The 22,362-nt window shown below is 42.1% G+C and overlaps 1 protein-coding gene across 1 annotated transcript in view; it reads left to right on the top strand.

Annotated features, from left to right (window-relative positions):
- Nucleotides 1–13,446, top strand: part of REPS2 (RALBP1 associated Eps domain containing 2) — a 68,112-nt gene extending 54,666 nt beyond the window's left edge. The window contains exons 15-18 of the mRNA XM_031061216.1: nt 2,739–2,822; nt 5,362–5,507; nt 7,628–7,733; nt 8,327–13,446. Of these exons, the coding sequence (XP_030917076.1) occupies nt 2,739–2,822; nt 5,362–5,507; nt 7,628–7,733; nt 8,327–8,395 (405 nt within the window). The 3' untranslated portion in view covers nt 8,396–13,446. The remainder of the gene's footprint in view (nt 1–2,738; nt 2,823–5,361; nt 5,508–7,627; nt 7,734–8,326) is intronic.
- The last annotated feature ends 8,916 nt before the right edge of the window (nt 13,447–22,362 follow it).

Raw genomic sequence — 22,362 nt, 5'->3', positions numbered from 1 at the left:
CCCAGCCACGGCCAGCAGGTACCACAGCTCTGAGCATGGGCTGCAGGCTGGCCCTGACAGACACATCACAGCACCCAGCTCACAAAACATGTCCTGCTCTCACAGATTTTCATATCTTACCCTTTTTGACATTTTCACTGTGATTTATATTTGCTTTCACTAGAACACAAGGTTTACCCTTTCTTTTCCTTTCCAGTTCCCTTTGGTTTAAAACAGTACTCTCCTGCAATGAGACCATTAAAAAAAAAAAAACAAAAAAAGGAAAAAAGGGAGGGTGGTTCTGCAAAAGTTTGGGTTTTGTTTTTGTTTTTGTTTTTTTTTAAATTTTATTTTCTTTCCTCTCTAGGCCCCTTAACTGACCAGAATTTCAATTTTTCTGATTATTTGAAACATTATAGAATACCAATCTGTTCAGTTACTTCTACACTGTTGGAACAAACTGGTTCTTCAAACCTGCATTTTTTTATCTATACATAAATAACATGGAGTTGGTCAGGGTTTGTTTTTTTTTTTTCTATCCATTCTGTGGAATAAGTTAATATATTCTTGGTTTTGCTGCAAGATTTAGTGTAGACTCTAACAAGACTGTGAGCACCAGAAACTGCCAGCCTGACCAGGTTAAGGCAGGTGTTTAGTGCTCCCTGTCACTTAAGGGTCATTAAAAGCTCTCTTTCCTGTACCCTGGCACTGTTCTGTGTTGTGCAGCAAAGCTACACCGTGAGGACTTTATAGTATGTGTATTACATATCCCTCTGAAGGGCTGGATTTACTCTTGCTGTCCCTAAATGAATGAATGGGTTGTCAAATTTATGTGGTCCAGACTTACTGTGTGGTTCTGTTCATTATTTGAGCTTTGCCATCCCCAAATCATTCATGAAACCCTTGTGGACTTTGCCAGTGCTTAGAGCCTTCATTTCTTTCAAATATATAAAAAGCTGTTGTAGAAATCAGGGAGGTTATTGGCTATTCAGCTTGCTGATAAAGAAATATTCTGTTGCATTCAATAGACTTTTAAAGGTCTTTGATTTTTATAGATGCACAAAAAATTGCTTTTTTCCATTTCACTCTATTTGACTAGAAATCTACATTTACAGAGGAAGACTTTCAATATATAAAAAGCTTTTCAAAATTCAAATGTTAGCATCCAGTAGTTATTAAAATTTAAAAAAAATAAGATACTCATATTCAAATACTGGAAATATTACAGTGTGAGGGGCTCTTTGGGGTTTTTTTTTAACCATCAGGTAACACTGCAGATGTAACACACTTAAAAAAGGGTGGGAGAGAAATCTTGTCATTCCCTTTCTTCCCTCTCTCCTGAGGAATTTCACATGTGTTTTAAAGAAATTGGTTTCAAAACTTCCTCCTCTGTGCACATGTTTGATACTGTATGGTTGGAGAAGAGCAGTACCACAGAACCACATTGCCCCTGCACCTTTCTTACAGCTCTTATTGTGTCTGTTATGGAAGAAATAAAAATGCTATGGAAAAGTTCCTCCTTTTTAAATATACCAAATTTAGTGCTTTCTGGTTTTTTTTATTTAACTTACAGTTAGGCACTTGAAAACTTGTGACTGCTGCAGAGCTTGGTGGGCCTGTGCAGAAACCTCTTGGCAACAGTGAGTTAGGCTCTTTGGTGTGCAACAAATTGTTATTATGGCTAAAATCCTGGCCCTTTGAAAGATTGAGATTTGCCCTGGACTTTGTTTTAAACACAGGCTTTCACCTGTGTAGAAATGAGCTTCATTTGAGGAGGGAGCAGGATGGCAGGTTGCCCCTGCTGCCTGGGAGCCATTGCCAGCCTGGTTCCACTCTGGGAAAGAGGAGAAGAGGCTGTCTGTCTGACTGTCTGTCAGTGCCAAGTGCCTCAGCCTCCTGCTCCTGCCTGCCTTCCCCATCCTGGAGAGCCAGCCCATATGTTCTGGACAGAAAACAGCCACACCATGTTTACAGTGTCATGTTTGCTGCTGTGCACCTGGGGACAGGCATTTCTAATTCCTGCCACCCTCACTGGTGCTGGGCCCTGTCCTGGTGGAGGAAATTAAAAGGTGCAAAAAACTTTCATGAGAGGCAAAGCAAGTGATTAATCCTCTGCTTTAATTTGCTTCTCAGTCAGATATTTTGGGAATCAGGTGTTTTGTTTTGCAGATGTGTAGATCTGGGTGGTGAGTTTTCAGCTGGGTTTCTGTTTGAAATGTGAGAAGGGAGGAGGGAAGACTTGTCTGGTTTTTTATGACTTGTGTTTTCAGTACCTTTGCTGGAATTTTTGGTATGATACTGGCTTTGTCACTCCAGCCTCACAAGCTTCAAAGACAGAGGCTTATTCCTATGAATTTTCATTGGTTTCAGGTGATAATAAGGTGACAGGTCATGTCCAAGGTCTTTCTAGCTTTTTTCTATTCTCTCATTTTTTCTCACAGTATTTAGGCCATAATGGTAATTCTAGAAGAAATTCTGGGTACTAGATTGTTTACATTCAGAGACATGGTTCCTAATGCTTCACTAAAAAACTTTTCTCCCATTTTCCCAGCACAATAAAATGCAAGAATATGGTTTCATTAAAAGTCTGCAAAAGACATATGTCATCCATTCAGCTGTCACCCTAGATCTCCATTTTCCCTACTGCTGAGTTGTTAAAGTAACTTTTCTTTTGTATGTAACATTTCCTTTCATTGACTTCATTGTATGTGACTGCTAGTCATTTTCTGGGTGTAGCAATGACTGATTTGTTGTTGCAGACAGAGCAACCATCTGAGGTTGAATTACATCCTCAGATGAACAGGCCTCCATCACAGGCAGAAGAAAACAGTTCAGCAAAAAAGGTGAGATCTGCACACATTGTACCATTATAGAGTGATTTCCCTTAACAAATGTGGTTGGTTTAAGTTTAAAAGCAATTAAAGAGAGGGTTAGGGTTATGTTTTTACATGTTTACCTTCTCTGGAGGTCAAGACACTGGAGGAGAACTGTGATCATATGTGACATCAGCTCACATAAATCATTTAGAAACCTCTTAGTATGTACACATTGATGCACGTGCTTTGAGAGTGACAACTTGCCATTTATTTCAAATCAATAGGGGCTCGTGGAGCCTTAGGGAATACAAAAAAGAGTTTGATTGTACTCCAGCCCTGTCTCATTGTAGTTCCTCCAAATTGTGATGCACTTCTTGGTTTCAGTTATTGAGGATTTGATTTTGATGTAAACACCTGTTTGCTAGAGGTCAGGATCTGCCACTAAATGTACATAGTTGGGAGAGATTTGCTCAAGATGTGCAGTTTCTGATATGTTTTTGTATGGACCTATCAGTTGTAAACAGTAAGCACTGAAATTAAAATGGCACACTTCAGAGGGCCTTGCTCAGGGATGGAGTGGTCTTAGCAGTGGCTGTGAGCATTTTCCCTCTCCTGATCATGCTCTGACCACCTCCTTCCACCAGCACCAGCCAGAACAGGTTTGGATAGGGAGCAAATACAGATCCTTCCCATTCTGGCCCCTCCTGCAGCCAGAGAGCACCTGCAAGACATTTACTCAGCCCAACCAAGAACTTTTGGCAAGTGCTGGATGTACCTTGCCCAGGGAGCACCATCACACTTCTTAGTGTAACATGGGGCACAGGCAAACATCCAGTGTCATAATTTTCTGTATGTGACAGTGCTTTCTGGGCAGTGTCCTTGCTCTGCTTGTGCTCATCATGTGCTACTTCCAGCCTGGCCCTGCTCTTTCCTTGCTGTGCTTTGTAGCCCTGCTGGGGAAATGGAGTCCTTGTGGTCCTCCTACCTCATGCTCACTCTCATCCCACCTGGTTCCCTAAAATGCAGTGATGCCCCAGGGTGTGAGAGTCAGGTGGTTGTTGCACTGCTGACCCACCTTCCAAAGCAGCAGCAGAAACCAGCCAAAGAGCTCCTGCCAAGGGATCTGCTTGGATCACTGCTTACACTGTTGTGTTTGAAAGGGGAGAGGGAATTACCCTGTGGATTTGGTAGGGTTTGAGGTAGACTGGCATTGTGTGTTGGGCATTATAGTTGTGGAAGGCATATGCAAGTTCCTCCCTTGCTGTGTGGGGTGTGTGAGCAGGGAGCTGTGCCTGTGCAGAGGATTTCAGAGCATGGCATTACCAGAGATCTGTGCAGTCATGATGTGCTGACATCCTGATCAGAACATCTGATAATAATTTTAGATTTTTTCAGTAATTACAAAACTGTTTTTTAATGTTTAAACCTTTTTCCTCATAATTCAAATTATTTTAAGAATTTTAACCCTTCTAATATGAATGATTGATGTCTTATATTGGTTATATTTTGTATCACCCATAGAAGTCTATTCTTGTGAGTCAGGCTGCTTACTAAATTGTTGGTTTTTTCCTTGTAATTGCTTTGTCATTAAATGTTTCCTCATTTTTTTTCTTATTTTATTAACATTTGGTGGAAACACAGTAATGAAGGTAATCTAGCCCACTAAAATGTGTGATAGTGAAATTTGGTCATTGGTTTTGTCTTTGATGCTGAAAAAACTTGTCTCAAGTCAATTCAACTTTTTGAGTCCTAGCTTTCTCATTCATGAAATGAGGCAGTAATAGCTATATCCCTTGTGAAATTTATCTAATAATAAAATACACTGAAGAGGATACATTTATATTTATAATTTAAATCAGCTATAAGGTGGTAAAACTACTTCTCATTGCAAAAGAAAGGATGTCTTAAATTATAATAATGAAAACACTTCTTACCACTGAAGTTATAAAAATGCAAGACTCTGCTGTACCTAGAAAACACAGACTATTTCTCTGATGTAACTTACCAAGAGAAATAGCTGGCCTTTATACTTCAACGTGTTAATTTTGCATGGATAATGTAATGTATTTGTATTTCAAAACTATATTCAGTGTTCCTTCACGTAAGAGAGGAAGGGAGAAGGGAAAGGCTCCATGCCAGACGTGTGAGGCAGCAAGTTGGGATGCAAGTGATTAATTATTGATTCTTTCAAACTGAGCATAGTCAAAAATAAATCTTGCTCTGTTGTTAATGCTTTTGGGTCAACTGGGGGCTAGTACATGTGTTTATACCCCTCCTTTCACCTCCACCCAATGCACACTAAGCTGTACAGCCCAGTTGTGAAGAGCCTGTCATCCAGATGAAGGTAAAACACCCTTTCATTCATGAAGGGATTGCAGAAGTTATTGTTCCTTTTTCAAAGTCAGAAACCTGAGAGGCTATTACCAAATTGGAATTAAGCTCTGTATGTCTTTAAATGATGAAATCTTAACCAGCTGTCAGCAATTTATGTGACACAAGTATTTTTCTAGCCTAATGATGGGACACATATGGCCTGACTTAATGTTGCTGTGCTTTTTCCTTTCAGGAGGTTGTTCTTGCTCAACCACCCTCCAAACCCGCGCGCAGGAAGCTCCGGACAGAGGCACAAGGGCTGGAGACCCCTGAACTTTCTCCCACTATAAATGTGACTTCTTCCCTGCCAGCGGTCAAGCCTCACCTCCCAGTCCAAAAGTAAAAACCTGTACCAAGCATGCCAAAGTGCAGCGTGAGATCTGATGTAGCAGGGTTTACTCTTTGTATAATTTTGCGCTTTTTAGTTCTGTTTCTGAGAACGCTTCACAAGATACAAATTCTGAAATCTACATCAGAAATCTACATCTACAATCTGAAGTCTACATCTTCTGTAGATTCTGAAATCTACCTCAGTCTTCTCAAAAGCAGACTAAGCCTGTAGTGACTGTCAGTGGTATTTGGTAGGTAGATAACCTCTTCAAAGGTGTCCTACTTCTGTACCTGCTAGACATGGCTGAGGAGCAAGCCTAGCTATTCAGCCATCTCTAACACAAGTTGTTTTATATGTGAGGGTGCGTGTTTCTGCCTTGCATGTGTCTTCTGGAATCTTGCTCCTTCATGTGGACAGATGTGACCAAATGAATGCCTGGTAAGCTGAGTCGTGAAATGCTTGATGTTGGTCATATCCTTGTGATATTTTTTCCTTGTGAGGCGTTGTGTTGGAAACGGCTTGTCACTGGTGTGAGACAAGCCACAGACCACTTGTGTGATAATGGCCAAACCCAACGTGTGTTCTTTGCTCTTGTAAATACAGCTGTCAAAGCTGTCAGCTGATTTACAGGGATTTCACTCTATGTGTATTTAATAGTGATGGAGAAGAGGCTGTACAAGTGGTAAGCAAAGGCACTTGAAACCCTGTTGGGTCTGTGCATCTCCTTCAGCTGAAGCACTGTGCAAACATTATACCCTACCATCACCCAGGGCCTTGCAAAAGACATCTGATTCAGTCTGAAACAAAATCAAGCTGCCCAAATCAACTGAGCATTTCTTGGCAGACTGTTTATCAGTAGACTGAATCTGTGCTGCATAATTGGAGATTAGAATAAGTAATAAGACTCCTAGGATGCTCTTAAAGTACTATTTTGTGCTTTGGGAGTACATATTCCATAGTGGTTCAAAGATAACAGCATTTGTTAACATCTCAATCCTGTCTTGTCTGTATCTTTCCTAAAATGTTAAAATGGCCATAGATATATATTGCTCTGCTTTTATTTTTTTTCCTATCATTTATTACTTTATAGCCTATGGAGAGTAGTTTGCAGGAAAATAGTGAAGCAGAAAACTGACAGTTCACTGGAAGATAACAGCATAAAGTCCTGTCACCATGCTGAGAGAGAGTCTATTGCAAAAATCCGTGCCATCATCTCTGTTAAGAGAGAAGAGCTAATGGGGACTGTGTGCCACTGGACCATATTTAAATAGGGCATGTGTTTTAGATCTAATCTGGCATTAAAGAGCTCTTGTTTCCTCTTGTAAAACTTTAAAATAATTTATTTGGAAAGGGGCTTGGATATTCAGTCCGTATTTTCTGTATTTTCTTTCTTTTTTGCTGTTCTTATCTCTTTTGCTTTGAATAGGTTGGTCCTTATCTACAGCTGTCTCTTTTTATACCTGTCTGCATAGCTGTCATTTCCTCCAGATCACTTACCACAGGCTAGGAAGCAATAAAAATTCTTAATTAATAAAATAAGTTCTTAAAATAAAAAAGATACATCCTTTATTTTAACAGCAAAAGCGCTAAGGGAAGTCAATCAGTCATCTCCCTGTTTGTGATGTCAGATGGTTTTGGTGGAAATGACTGCTTTGAATAAAAGTATTAATTTTTGAAGTAAAGAAGCATCAGAATCAGCAAAACTCCAAGACAGAATTTTCATGCCAATGTCCTTTCTTTCTGTATAGAATGATTTTTGAATTTTCTGTTAACCACTCCTGACTCTTTAAATTCTACAAGTCTCTGAAAACAGCTAGTGCAAAGATACTGCAATAAGCACAGCTATGCAGGGATCATTCTTGAGCTCAGTGAGAATGCAGTGATCTTGAAATAATTGAGACAGCCTAAAATATTTCTGTCATTCAGGTTAACAGTTTCAAATATTCCATCCAATTCAGGCATCTTGTTTCAATGTTACATTTTTCTTCTCTTAAATCTGCAGTTTGTACCTTGTCTTTGACACGTAGTCCAGGGTGCAGAGAGTTATGCAGAATGGGTGGCTGCTCTTCTGGCATCAGCCAGTGCTGAGACTCTTAATTGAAATGTCCTGTATTTATCTGTCTGGCAGACAGTCTTCCAAGCAGAAAAGGGCTATTCAGACCGCTATACGAAAAAACAAAGAAGCCAATGCTGTACTCGCCAGGTTGAACAGTGAGCTCCAGCAGCAGCTGAAGGTAAGGAATGCATTGAAAATCAGTGACAAAGCTCCCTGCAATCAGTTCTGTGTCACCTCCAGCAGTATTGAAATCAGAGCAAAAAATAGGACAGTAGTTGAAATAAGCACAGAGATGAAAGCTTTTAATGAGAACACATTGCCATCCTTCCTTGGGTCAGGTGTTACTTGCTTCCATCTTCAGCAAGCCAGTGCTGTTACCTGTGTTTGGCAGCAGGAAAAGACAGAGAAGTTTGTCCAAGTTCACAAAAGTGAAGAAAACTGAACTTGTCCTCTAAGTTGTTTTGCTGTCTGGAAGCTTTCTGACAGAGCAGAGCTCTGCTGTTTAAATGGGGACCAGAAGGCTTGATGGGTACTCCTCAGGTACATTTTGCACTGAGGCTCAGGGGGGTTTCAAGTGCGCTCCCACTCGGGGCTCTGAGCTTGCCCATATGGGGAAGCAGACCCTGGAGGAGTTGCAGTCCAGCCCAGCTGCCACACTGGCAGGGAGCCCTTTCATGGGAGGTCAGCAAGAGCCTGCCTGGCTGCCCTTTCCTGGAGCAGGGTGCTGCATGTGAGCATCCCCAGAGTTCTAACACACCTCTCCTCCTGCAGGAGGTTCACAAGGAGCGCATTGCCTTGGAAACGCAGCTGGAGCAGCTTCGTCCTGTCACCGTCCTGTGACTTCCTACATGGCCGTGCACAAGCAGGAGCAGAGCAGTGTCCAGCAGCCTTGCAAGGAGAGGAGTTCTGTGCAGCTGAGCAGGGTCTCTGCCAAGGCAGGGGGGAGCACTGGCCTTGCTGGCTCTCTCTTTGCCCCATTAAACGCATTTTGCCTTTGCAGGTGAGGAAGGTACAGAAAACAAATATCTGACTATGGAATATTTCTTAGTGGGGGATGCTTTGCCTTCTTTCCTCCCCCTTCCCAGCCTAATGTGTAAATGCAGTTTATCACTGAAATTAATAACCTGAGAGTATTTTATTTATGTAAAGAATTCCTGATTTATATGCGTTTTGGCAGCACCTCCTGCCCCGATCGTTAAGAGGTACAGCATTCCTGAGTTCTTGCTTAAATTGAAAACTCATCCTCTGAGATGGGCTTCTGGATGTTACTGATTCCTGTAGGATTGTATCATTGTAGAGTACCTGTGGATTTAACATACCACAGGAATAGAACTTGCAAGATGTACAGAATCTTTATCCTCAATCACATGTCAAATAATTATTTTCTTAGTACTGTTTATTATGCAATCACGGATGTATTTTAATGTTAGAGAACTTGTATTTTATTAGTTCAAGTCATATAAGAGAACAGTAAAAAATACTAAAATATAATTATTTTGGAAATTAGGAAAAAAAAACCTTTTTGAGCTACAGCTGTTTCTAATCACCAGTATTTGAGCACTTGCTTGCAAATGCCAGTGTCTCTGCATTCTTTTAGCATGTTTGAGATGGCTGGTGTATAGCTTTTTTTCTTTTCTTTTTTTCCTTTAACCAACAGTGTATTTCTAACAAGAGGTTAAAAATGCATTCAGGGCATTTTTATAAAAGTTGTTCTATGTACATTTGTATTAGTCTGCTTTGTTGTCTTAATAGCTGCTGATTTGTTTTAAGGATGTGTACAAGAACTGTATTTCCAGAAGAGGGAAGATAGCAGAAGTGCTATGTATGAGGCTATAAAATGTGAAATGGAAGTAATTGCCTCCTAACAGGAGGCTTTTGTTAAGGTTCCTTTGCACATCAGTGGAGATGCTGCTGATAGGAGAAAGCTGCTAATGCCCATCTGTTTTCTAAAGGAAGAAGCAAAGATTAATCTTTAATCTGCATTTGATCCAGGGCCAGCTGAATCCTGTAGAGAGTTTTCCTGGATGCAGTGGTGGCTTTGGTCTCAGTTCTTAGAGTGGAAGCTGGCTATGAATGTTGCAGTATTTCTTGGGGCAATACTGTTGGATTGGGTGACTTCAGACATAATGTCAACCCTTCTCCCACCATGGGTATGGTGTGCTTTACTGCAAGGGGATGTCACCTACCTGTTGTCCACCTTAAACATGACCCTGCACACGTCTCACTGACCTGATTTAAGTGTATGTGGTTGCCTTGCAGAAACGGTGCAGCAGTTTTGTCACCCTTGTGGGTGTGATGCTCCCTGTAGCTGTGGGATGGCCTGGGGCTGAGAGGAAGCAGAAGCAGGTTTGAAGCAGCTGGGTAACCTCTCCTTGGGGTGTGTCATGGAATGGCTGCTGTGGCATATCAGAGGGCACCAGAGCAGCCAAAAGTTTTGTTGAGAGATAAGAAAGGCATCACTGGGAGCATTTGAAGTGGTAAGGAAACAGTCTACTTTGCTGAAAGGAATATGAAAGGGGGATGGGAATCCAGAAGCCTGCAGGTGAAAATAAGCATTGGCAGAATTGTTACTGAAAGTTTCTTTTTGTAATGTACTAGTTTTGATTCAACTAAAGATCACTGTCGACAAGCAACAACTGTTCTTCTGGATTTGGGACTTCTCTCATGTGGCTGTTGCATAGCTGGGGTCAGATGGTCATTCTTGGTCAGTGACAAAATGTGAGGAATGCAAGCTTTTCTGGGAATCTGCAAAAGAGCCACTGCCGTCTTGCTAATAGTGGTATTGCTGAGAATTTATCATCATTTATTTCATTTGTTCATAATACTACTGAGTCATTCCTGAGATTTAATGAGGTTAAGTGCTTGCCCTGTTTGCTTTTTAGTTCATACATTGTAATTTGGTTAATAAGACCTTACTGTTTCATAGGAAATAATCATATGGCGCACTTGTCTTTTATTTTATGGGTAATTTTTTAAGGAAGGCTTTTAAATTACTGCAAAGAAGTGTGTACATTGCATTTTTAAGGCTGTAGAGGACTTCTTCATGTTTGAAAAACATTTATTTCACCTTTATTTATATCCCATTTATTTCACCTGAGTTATTCATGGAATAGACACTCTCCAAGGAAAGAGTTGAAGAGTCTCCTTTATACTGTCTTTTTCAAATGTCTCCCTTCTAAAATCCAGGATTTTTTTTTATTCACTGGAAATTGTGATACTTGCTTAGCCAGCAATGAAATACTTGCTTGGCTGTTACTTTACCACTGGATTAATAAAGTATTTAACAATCCCTGCATTTTTAGTGTTGCAATCAAATACTCCACTCAGCTTCAATGACTAGAATGTGAGTTGATTTGTATTCTTTTTGGTGAAATATCAGCCATGATGATGATACACCACTTCACACATCAGTAAAGTGAAATATTCAAGGAGAGGTGTTGATGTGTTATACATATGAAGCAGGAGGTTGCTCTTCTGTATGTCTCAGTGGTTAAGCATTTATGGCAGCCCACACAAAATGAAAAAATGTGTCTGTTCTTGGGAAGCTGTTAGCATTTTGAGGAGAGGAGAAGGCACCATGAAGTTATGACAGTGCTTCTGTCAGTTGCCCCATGCAGCCATGCTTATGGCTACTGTTAACAGTCCCTGGCTGGTCCAAATCCACATGTAAATCCAGTATTATAGATTTTCTTCAAAATTACTTTCTCTTTAGAAAAATGTGGGTGGAGCAAAATCGTAATTTCTTGCAGAAACGTTTACACTCTCAGACCTTGGATGGGAGGTGCTCCTACATCCAAAACCATTTGGTCAGAAAGTGAGACCTCACAGGCTTGATGTTCAGGGTGCTTTCTTGAGCTGCAGGTGAGTGATCAGCTTTAAGCCCCTGAGATCCCTGACCCAGAACAGCAACTAAAGTTTGTCTGTCCCAGCTGCCAGCCTGCTGAAGGAGTGGGATCACATTCCCTTGCATGAGTTCTCACTGTCCTCAGTTTGTGGTTTCTCTAGGTACTTGGGCAGAGTACAACATGCCCAGCAAGAGAGGATAAGTGGGAACAGGAGCATATCCTTGCATCTGAGAGGATGTGCTGACCATGAGCCTGATGCCCCTTCTCAAGTCTTCAGTGGGCAAATATTTTTGTCTACAGAACAGGGCTAGGCAGAGCAGATAAGGATCTTCCTCAGTGTCTCTGTAAGTGTGCACTCAGGTGTATTCCATTTGTTCATGCATTTCTTTATGGGTCTGTTAACATTCATATCACCTGACACCTATATTTGTTTCAATCTATGGTAATTCTGTGGTGAAAAAAGAAAAATGCCCAGCTAAGTGTAATGACTGATTGCCTTTGTAGATAAGCCATTTTTATTTGAGCCTTTCAAAATAAATAATGACCTGGTAATTAAGCAAGGCAAACAGTTTCCATTTCTGAGGCATTCCTTTATTAAACAAACTACCTGTGAACACACATTAATCCTTAAGGATCAATGTCCTTCTCCTAGTTATTAATATTATACTAGGATGCAGTGGAAACATTACCAACCCTTTCCAGGAAGTTCTCAGTTCGCTCTTCCAGAGAGTTTTGGTGATGTAACAAAAGTGTGTTAAGGCAGCCTTGTTACTGGTAAATTGTTGGATATCCTGTTAAAATATTATCTTCAGACTGTAAGGCAGTAGTTTTCCTGTTGGAAATTCTGTGTCCACATCAGGGAGAGGAATTTGTTTGGCTATCATCCAGACAGTTCCAGCCTGATGAATGATCAGAGGGCTGGAGCACCTCTCCTGTGAAGGTAGGCTGAGTTCAGGTTGTTCAGCCTGGAAAAGAGAAGCCTCTGAGGAGACCTTCGAGCACCTTTCAGTACCAAAAGGTGCTACAAAGGAGCTGGAGAGGGACTTTCTGTAAGAGCATGTTGTGATAGGACAAGGGGGAATGGCTTCAAACTGAAAGAAGGCGGGTTTGGATGAGATATAAGGAAGAAACTCTTTACTGTGAAGGTGGTGAGATACTGCAAGAGGTTGCCAGAGAAATTGTGGCTGCCCATCTCTTGAAGTGTTGATGGCCAGGTTGGATGGGGCTTTGAGCAACCTGAGCAATGAAAGGAGTCCCTGTCCACAGCAGGGAGGTTGGAACTAGATGATCTTAATGGTCACTTTCGATCCAAACCAGTCTCTGATTGTACAACACTGCCAAGGCTAGCCAGCATAGGGTGATGAGGCTGTGCATGGTAAAATGACCACAAAGGGATGGTTGGGATTTGGAAACCTTCATGGGAAGCATTTAGGATGGGCATAAGGTGAAAATTGCCTGTTGGGGGTGCATAGGTTGCTTTCCTCTCAGCTGAGCTTCCAAATCAGGAGGCAGAGATCTGCAAAAGTTGCTAGCTGGGAAATGAGGAATGTCCATTTTCCAGTACCATCAGCCTTTCAGTCTCCACCATACAGAGTCTTTGACAAGAAAACACATGGGTTCATGGAGCCACATATTTTATTGACTAAAGAGTAAAATATTTTTTTTCAGGAAAAGAAATAAATCTTAGTGATTTAGTATCTTTGAAAAGAGATTATGTATTTTGAAGCTTTTTTCAGCTATCTTGATATGTGCTATGAATATATGCATTATGTTTTACTCTGTTACAGATTTTTTGATACAAAAAAGTTGTATTGCAAGCATTATGGTTGTTAATCTAAAAAAAAGCCCCAAGGCTATTATATATTTGAATTTTAACTTATAAATTAGATAGCCAGATTTAAGTAATTTGTTTTCACAGCTGCAGACTGTCCCCATGGTAAGCTGCAAAATGTATAATGTTCTATACTATGCCCATCTAATTTTGGAAAATGTATGTGATATGAAGCTGGGTGCTACATTAAAATAAAAGCGTCCAATGAGTTCAAATTGTCTTGCTGTTGTGGTTTATTTAGGATGTTGGTGGTACAGATCTGCCAGGAGACCAGAAACTGTGAGACCCAGTGGAAAAAATACCATGTTGAAATGGCTGACCTTCAGGTTTGAAAGATGAAATCACTTACATTGGAATTGTACCTACACGATAGAGACAGAGAGAGACTTACTTAAAGTGAAATCGTATTTCCTTGGGTTCCAATTAAGTCAAAACTTCATCTTTGTTTTGTCAGCCCTTGCTTTGTCAAAATTCAGACATAACTCCCTGATTTAGCCCAAAGAGGGACACTCTTTAACCACTGTGAAGGAAAAACCATTCCCAGCCTCCAAGAGACCCTTAGTCAGAGGGTGGCCAGGCAGGACCTGCAAGAGGACTCCAGGTGTTCCACACCCAGAATCCCTGTGATCAGTGAGTTTGGCCCCTTGTCAGCTGTGAGAGCTGAAATTAAGCTGGGAAAAGGAAACCATTTGAATAGCTGGCCTTTGTGGGCAGGGAGCCAGAGGCTACAGCATATTCTGCTCTTTAACTAGCGTGATTTTTAAGAATTATGTCACAGCTATCCAAAGAGCAGAGCTTTAAAAGAGGAAATAATGAGTGATAAATTAATTCTTCCAGCATTAAGCCATGACAAGGGATGTTTTATTGGCCTAAAAGTATGTCTCTGGTGCATGTGAGGCACAAGGCCAAGGCGTTAAAAACTTGTAAATATCCTGTTGGGAGCTATTCTCCATCAGCAGTGGGATGGATTTAGATGGCTCCTCCATGCTTAGTTTTTACAATTAGATGGTACTCTGGGGTGCCTTCCTGCAAATCTAGATTGGCTCTATGTATTTAAATTCATGGTTCCAATAATCTTTCTTAAAAATTAAAAATGCATCTTCCTGCTCCAGAGAAAAGTTCTTAGTTGAAGTGGGAAAGAAAAGAAGTAGGAGAAGCTTCAAAAATCCTTTTTTATCTGTTTTTTAAGGTAGTGCTGCTTTACAAGTGTGCCTGCTTCACTGGGATGGTTACATGGATTTTGCAGTAAAGCAGAATAAAGGAAAATTAACAAAGAAATGGAATCCCTAGGTATCTGTAGCCCATAGCCAAATCAGACCTCCTTCACCTCATGGTCTTGTTGCTCCTCCTGTTTTACAGTGCCCTCAAATGCACCTTGGAGCAGGAGGCCTTGGGGATGTGATCTCCACTTGCATCAGGCTCTCATATCATCAGTATTGCCTCAGTACCCACCGTTTTGGGCACACATCTGGAAGGAGTGGCACTAGCTATGTTCCAGATGTGCCAGCCCAGTAGTCCCCCTACTACAGTAGGGGGAGTCAGTACAGGAATCAGTATTTCCAGTTAAATCCTGGATTGGTTTATGTTTATTGATTGTTAGCTTAAATTGCACCAGACAGGAAAAAGATCTTATCTGAGGACATTTTGAAGATGCTTTATGCATCAGAAGTGTGATGGGCTAGACAAGACTAAGGCTGTATACTACATCTAGTCTGGTTTTTGTGGGAGGGAGAGAGGATGGGAGGGAGAGGGGGAGATTGCTTCCTTAGCCTAGGCTGGTCCCACAAGAAATGTTAACTTTTTACATGCCATGCTTGGTTCATGTAGGGAGCTCATCAGTGTGCTGTGGTTTTCAATAAAACATGAGTTTTACAGCTGGCAGATGTGCAGGTAATGCCTCACTACTACAGGCCCTCCAGCAGGACCTCATTGCCCTCCAGAGATGAGCAGGAGCAGAGCAGGATAGCTCTGTGACAGCCAACAGCATCCAGAGCCCAGTGAGGAGGAAGGAGGAGAAGGAAGCAGTATGTCAGCTCTGGCAGGACCATGATGGAGAAAAAATGTGACCCTGGAAGTAATGTTGCTCCTGAGGTGGCAGGGATGTCAGTGTGCCTCTGCCACTTTGCTCCATGCCCACAGGAAAGAATAACATGCTTTAAAATGTTCTGCTGGATCCTCACTGCCAGGATGCTTGGAGTAGGGCTGCCACTTGATACATGAGTTATTCCCTTCCAAGGTCACTTCAGGAATTCAGTAGTTTGTGCCGTCTGTCACAGGTTTGGGTTGTGTTAAGGCAGTGATACCAGCGTTGAGCAGACCCATACAGAGCACGCATTGTTTACTGCAGTTTTCACACTCTTATCTGAGAGGAAAAGGCCAGCACATGATCTCACCTGGATTTGTTTTCCAGCCTCGTGCTGTTTGTAAAGGACACTGTATACTTGGTCAGAAATAATGGCTTCCTGTTTCATTAATGAGTTCTTGCAGCAATTTCCCTTCAGAGTAATCACCTTGGGTAAAAGAGGTGTGCACTTCCAAAAGCAATTGGCCCTCCCAGTGGGTCATACTAGGGGCACCATTCCCCACCAACAGAAAAAGCACTCCTTTTTGGGTGTCTCAGTTTGGATGCTAAAGAAACCAGTGCTGCCAGAATCATCAGTCACCTGAAGCTATCAGTCAAAATGTCTCCTGGGAATAAAAAATCCTCCTTGGGAAAGATATGTTTCCAGCATCTAGTACCATACCACATAGGGAAAAAAAAGTTGTTGCTTTGATTGCTCTCCAAATATCTGGTTGTATTACTCAGAAGCTGCCTGTTCAGGCTGCACTTTTTGAATTTATTGCTGCAAAAATCCTCAGGAAATTTGATCCAAGCATCCCAGCACTTTTGATATCCCAGACTTTTAGGGTCTCTGATTTGGAACTGAGAAAAAAAAGTTGTTGCTTTGATTGCTCTCCAAATATCTGGTTGTATTACTCAGAAGCTGCCTGTTCAGGCTGCACTTTTTGAATTTATTGCTGCAAAAATCCTCAGGAAATTTGATCCAAGCATCCCAGCACTTTTGATATCCCAGACTTTTAGGGTCTCTGATTTGGAACTGACCTTCCCATTTCACTACAAACTATTTTCTCCTATCATTCACCCAATCACTCATATTAGAGAAAACAGTAACATGCATGCATTTATTCGTACAGCCTTTCGAACTGCTGCTGTAGGTATGGCATGCTCCAATTAGAGCTGGCCATGAAGTGCACTTGGAGCCATGTCAGAGTGAGAATAAACAAGTTATGGGTGTTTGGGTCAAGTGTGGCAGACTCCAGGGCTAGTGCTGGACTGCAGGGGCTGAGGTGGAGGCAGGCCAGCAGCATCTTCCTCCTGTTCTGACTTTTACCACCATAGGTAAGCTCTAATTTGAGGAAGAAAAATGCAGTTTTATTTCCCCCACCTTAGTTATAAATCTAACTTAACCTAATTAACTGAGTTGGATCCTCAGCTGGACTTCATTACTCTTTTCTCTAGTTTGAGTCATTGCCTCGTGTTCTAGATTTGGCACTTGCTTGGTTTAGCACAAAGGCTGAGCAAAGCACAGGTGCTTACTGGCTGGTCCTGCTTTCAGCCCATAGCCTGGGGGACTCATCTTGCTTTTGTTCTCCTGTACAAATGTATGGTTGGGTTTATGGCTTTGCTCTGATTGAGTTGACTCTGGAAGGGGCTTTGGCTGCAGGTGATGAAGCAAGGGGTGTGTATGACGCCTCATCTGGATGGACATGGTCTTATTGTAGACTTGCAGCTCTGCAAGCTGAATATTGAAATGGTCAGTGGAAACCTGCACTCAGCTCCAACTGAGCACAGAAACCTGAGAGTGCATGACACAATTTGGGAAAAGTTACAGAAATAATGGTATTTGAGACTAATAGCAACACTAGCATGGGACACACAGGGCTGTAGCTCCAGGTTGGCCCATCTCATTCAAGATGTCACTCTGACATTATGCAGTGCTAAAAAGTGTTAGAGGAAAAAGGAAGAGCCCTAAAGTTGTCAAAACCAATTCAGTATATAGAGTTTGGGTGACCACTGCCTTGGCTGACATGCTGGTGTTTCTTCTGGCATCCCTGGAACCTGAAGCATGTGCTCAAGGCCAGCTTCTGCTTCACTTCTGACCACAGTTATTTCTCTTTGCCTTAAGTTGAAATACCTGTAATGCACACTCAGCAGTATAAGATCTATACAGACATATTTACAGAAGTTTCTGCTTTACTTTTCCTTTTGTAGTTCATTATTTGATACATGTTTTTTTTTAGCTTCTCCTATGTTATTTTTCTCCAGTATAGACAGAGGAATTCCCATCTGTTCAGCCTGTTTTCTTTGAGCTATTCATCTCTAGTTGGTTTTGTTGCTTCTCTCCTTTTTTGTAGTAGTAGTAGTAGTAGTAAGGTAGCCAAATTGAAGCCAGTTTGTTGTCATCTCATTTCTAAAGCAATGACTCTGTAAAATACAACTCCTGACACCCAGGAGTTTATAGTTCTTATTTATTTTTTTTCCCATTATCTGGCAGCCCCGCAAACATCAGCTGGCATCCTGGAATGGTGGGATCATACTAATGAATTGAGAATTTGTAAATGACACTATACAAGTTTGGAAGAGACAGTGTGAATCTCTGTCTCTCACTCTTTTTGCAGGGTTTGCATCAATCCTGAAGCATCATTTTAAAGCAATAATATTTTTGTAAACCATCAGATGCACGTGTGAGCCACCCTGCCCCGTAGCACATATATTCTGTAACTGCACTGAAAATTTCTGTGAGAGCTGGAGAGGCAGGCCTTAGCTGACTGAAAGCGTGTGTCTTCCTGAAAAACAGTGCTAATAAAAGGTGTCTCTTCAGAAGGATAAAAACTGTCCTCTGACCTTGTGCTCTTTGATTTCCACTCCCTCGGGTGACAGCATCGCTGTGTGCATCCTCTGAGAAGGTGAATCCCAAGCTCACAAGTTGCTCTGGAATTTTTGATAATGGTGACTCTGAGCGTGAGCTAGGGAAGCTCCCAAGGAGAAGGACCATCCTGCAGGTAACTTTACATCCTGAGGTGTCTCATTAGCAGACTCATTTTTTTAGTCTCAGGAAGAAGAAGTGAGATCAAAGGCAGGAGAAGAGTGAGATAACAAAATCAGTTCTAATAAAAGTAATGGATGTCTCAATCTTTACTTCCCTTAAACAGGAGTATTTATTGCTCCTCTTTGAATTTTGCAAAGCCTTTTGAGAGTTGCACTCATTTTTGTGCTCAGACATCACTGCACATTTTGCCTTATGCAGCTGTCTTTTATCATTAGGGAAGAAGTAATAATTCAGGCCTCAAATTTAGCTTTTGTCTAAAAGAAATGAGGTTGATGTATGCACTGCCTACGCAACAGGATACCATATAATCCCCTCATCTGTTAGAAGGGCACAAGTTATTTATGTTAATCCTCAACCTAGATGTATGTGTTTGTAGCTGTTACTTTCTGACAGTAGTTTTATTATGCATCTTTTACTGCAATGGGAAGTGGGTGACACAGGGGAGATGTGAATTTGTTTGCTGTATGTGTAAGTTTGCTGTAGGCAAGTGCTTTGGGTTTAAAGCAGTAACTGTGCAGGTCAAGGGTAGCCACACTACTCAGAGAGACTGGTCTTTTTTCATTGTCAGGGTGGAATAAAATGTGAAGTCGATACACATCACAAAGTGGCTAAAATAGGTTAAATTCTATAAGTTCTTCAGGAGTGTAAGAAATTAGTAGGAAAAAAATTATCTAAAAGAGGTTTGATTTTCACTTTCCTGATGTTGTGTTGGCCAAGGTGTGACAAGCCTCAGTGAATGATATTTATGAATCCAGATCTCAAAACCATGAGATGAGCTTAAAAACAGGGACATCTAAAAATTAAATGTGAAGTTTGCTTCATGTGACTTCTGGCCCCTGAATTTTTATTCAGGTCCCTTTTTTAATTCTTGACCACAGATTTTTCTGAATTAAAGCTAAGCTTACTCTTTTTTAAATCTCTTGCTTCCAACAGCTGGAGCTTTAAGAAATACAGTCAATACTGGGAGAGAGCTAAGAGGCAGCAGTGCTGTTCAGCTGTCAATACTCATGCAACAGCACTGCTCCCATCCTAAAGCATTTGTATTCAGTGTATGAGTAATGGCCTAAAAGTCCTTCTGCTAGTGGAGGGCTCAGTAACTGTGACTTCCAAGAACCCTTTGCAAAGGACTAAACCTGTGTGTCCTGTACTTTCTTCAAGGCTTACCTTCTCAGAGGAGACTGCTAGAATGTTTGGGACTGTTAGGTGCCCAGTGGCAGGACTAGAGGCAGTGGGCACAAACTGAAGCACAGGACCTTCCCTCTGAACAGCAGGAAATACTTTTTTACTATGAGGGTAGCACAGGTTGCCCAGAGAGGTTTGTAGAGATTCCCTTCTTGAAAATATTCAAAAGCCATTTGGATATGGGTCTGGACAGCCATAGGTGGGCCCTGCTTGAGGGGATTTCCAGAGAGCCTTTCCAAGCTCAACCAGTGTGTGATTCTCTGATAAAATAATATTGTCCCATTAGAAATGGGAACATCCCATCTGCATTGATCACCACATCCAGCTCTATAAAGGAAATTAGAAGACATTCCTTGCTGTATTTTGCTTATGATTTGTAGCCTGCTTGTATCTCATGTTTAGGCAACAGCTGATCATAATTATTGAGCTGAGTAAGTTTCTCCAGGGATATTTAATGAAACTGAGTTCTTGTTTCTGTGCCCTGGAGGGGCAGGAGAGCAGTGATCTTCCTTGAGGTAAACAGGATTGGCCTCAGCACATAACCCACTTTTTTGAGGACTGTAATTTTTCAGAGAGACTGAATTATTTAATCAGCAGTGACCTAATAACATGTATGTGGCAGGTGCAACAAGGCTCAGTGAACTAATGAGGTATGGATGACCCTGGCTCAAGAGTAGGGGGGATGAATCGGGAAGTTAATATGGGATGAGCCAGCCAAAGAGATTATTTTCTTGCACAGGCAATAGGGAGAGCTCCACAAAGCTGTCTGAAATCCTGCCTTCCTAGAAATCCACTCCTTTAAGCTTGTGGACTGGATTCTTTGGCCCCCAAAGAGAGACAGGATGCATTTCCCCTTATATGTAACCAGCTGACAAGGAAATAGAGACCTGGACTTTATTCAGCATTAGCATGAAGACAACTGGGAAACCTAAACTGGTAGGGCTGACTGGGGGCAGGTGCTGAGCATTGCCAGCCGATGTCCCACACAGTGGGACAGGCAGCAGGGGCCCCTGACAGGAAGCTGCTAGTAAATGTAAGTATTAATGGGGTGAGTTACAGTTTTATTCATAAAATAAGGAAATAATCTGTTTAATTATGAAAAGAAAAAGTGTTTGAGGCTGTCTTTGCTGTCATGGTGTTTGATTCTTTGCCATGACACTGCAGACAAGAGCCTGGCTCTGAGATGCCTGCACCCAGGAAGAAAAGATAGCTCAGGCATTAGGGCATGAGCCATGTAAATGTGGATTCAGATCCTTTTCTCTGGTCTGGGGGAGCCATCAGAGGTGGAGTTAACCTTCCTTGGTTCCACGTGGTTAGGAATAAAGCCTGGTGACTAGTTGCCTGGGCTCCCTGTGCGCTAAGGATAGAAGAGCACTTCTGGAGGCCAGCCCGCACCTCACCGTGGTCGGTCACCCTTGTGTCTTAAACCACCTTGCAGCAGCACTGCTCTCCTGCCTTCCCAGCCCTGCAGCTGCTCCTTCCTGCCATGGCAATGCCCCGTGAGCCCTGCTGCCACCCCGACCAGGGGACAAAAACAAGCTAACACCAACCTGGCAAAAAATACATTGTCTTACCCCAAACGAATTCCTTCCTTTGGCTTGCAGCGAGGCCATTGGTGCAGCTGGGGCTGAGGGGAGGCTCAGCAGCCAAGCCAAGGAGCCCATGCTGTCCCCATGTCTGCACTCAGTAGCCAAATACCTTCCTCTGCAAACAAGGCCATTATCTGTGATGGGCTCCTGGAAGAGAATTAAGGCTATTTGAGCAAGTAAGGGCAGAGCCAAGTCCTTAGCTGTAGTATTTTCGGAGTCCTCAGGACAAAGGAGGAATTGGGAAATCTGACTCCATGTTCTTAGAAGGCTAATTTATTATTTTATTATATTATATTAAAGAATGCTATACTAAAACTATATTAAAGAACAGAGAAAGGATACTTACTGAAGGCTTAACAAGATAATAATTAAAAAGCTCGTGACCTTAGAGTCCTGACACAGCTGGCTGTGATTGGTCATTAAGTGAAAACAATTCACGTGTTGGGTAAAAAACCTCCAAACCACATTCCAAAGCAGCAAAACAGGGAGAAGCAAATGAGATAATATTCTTTTCCTTTTTCTCTGAGGCTTCTCAGCTTCCCAGGAGAAGAAACCCTGGCGAAGGGGTTTTTCAGACAATATGACAGTGACACTTACCCAGCACTGCAGGGAGATTCAGAGCAGCCCGGTGAGGAGGAGCCGTTCCTCTGGGCACTCAGGGAGCCACAGCGTGGTGTCCCCTCAGGGTGTCCCCAGAGCGGTGTCCCCTCAGAGTGTCCCCTCAGGATGTCCCCTCAGGGTGTCCCCAGAGCGGTGTCCCCTCAGGGTGTCCCCTCAGGATGTCCCCTCAGGGTGTCCCCAGCACAGTGTCCCCTCAGGGCGGCACGGTGATTCATCGGCCCAGCTGGGCCCTGTGTGCTCCTAATCCATCCCAGTCCCTGTCTCACATCCAGCTGCTTTGAAAGTTTGAGAAAGTTTGCTTTACTCTTGCTTCCTCATTTTTGCACAGCTCACTCCCTCTGAGCCTGAAAGTCAAAGCACTGAAATACTGCAATAAGCTGTGCTTGCAAGCCTCCTATCCCAGCTGATAATTAAATGCAGGATGTCTCAAGAAAAACTTATATCTAGAGAAGACAAGCCTGGTTTTTGGGGGAAAAAAAAAACCCAAAACAACTGAAAGAAACATCTGAATCTGCAGGTGCTTGTCCAAATGAAAGCTGCTCTCCCCTCCTCAGGTTAAAGATTTAGCTGAGGTCATGAGGGAGCTCTCCTATTGTTTAAAGCTGCTGGTGCATAAACTCATGGTTGT

The sequence above is a fragment of the Geospiza fortis genome, unplaced genomic scaffold (genome assembly GCF_000277835.1).
Source record: "Geospiza fortis unplaced genomic scaffold, GeoFor_1.0 scaffold285, whole genome shotgun sequence".
Classification (NCBI taxonomy): domain Eukaryota; kingdom Metazoa; phylum Chordata; class Aves; order Passeriformes; family Thraupidae; genus Geospiza; species Geospiza fortis.
The sequence above is the reverse complement of the archived record's forward strand: the minus strand, read 5'-3'. Positions and strand labels throughout refer to the sequence as shown.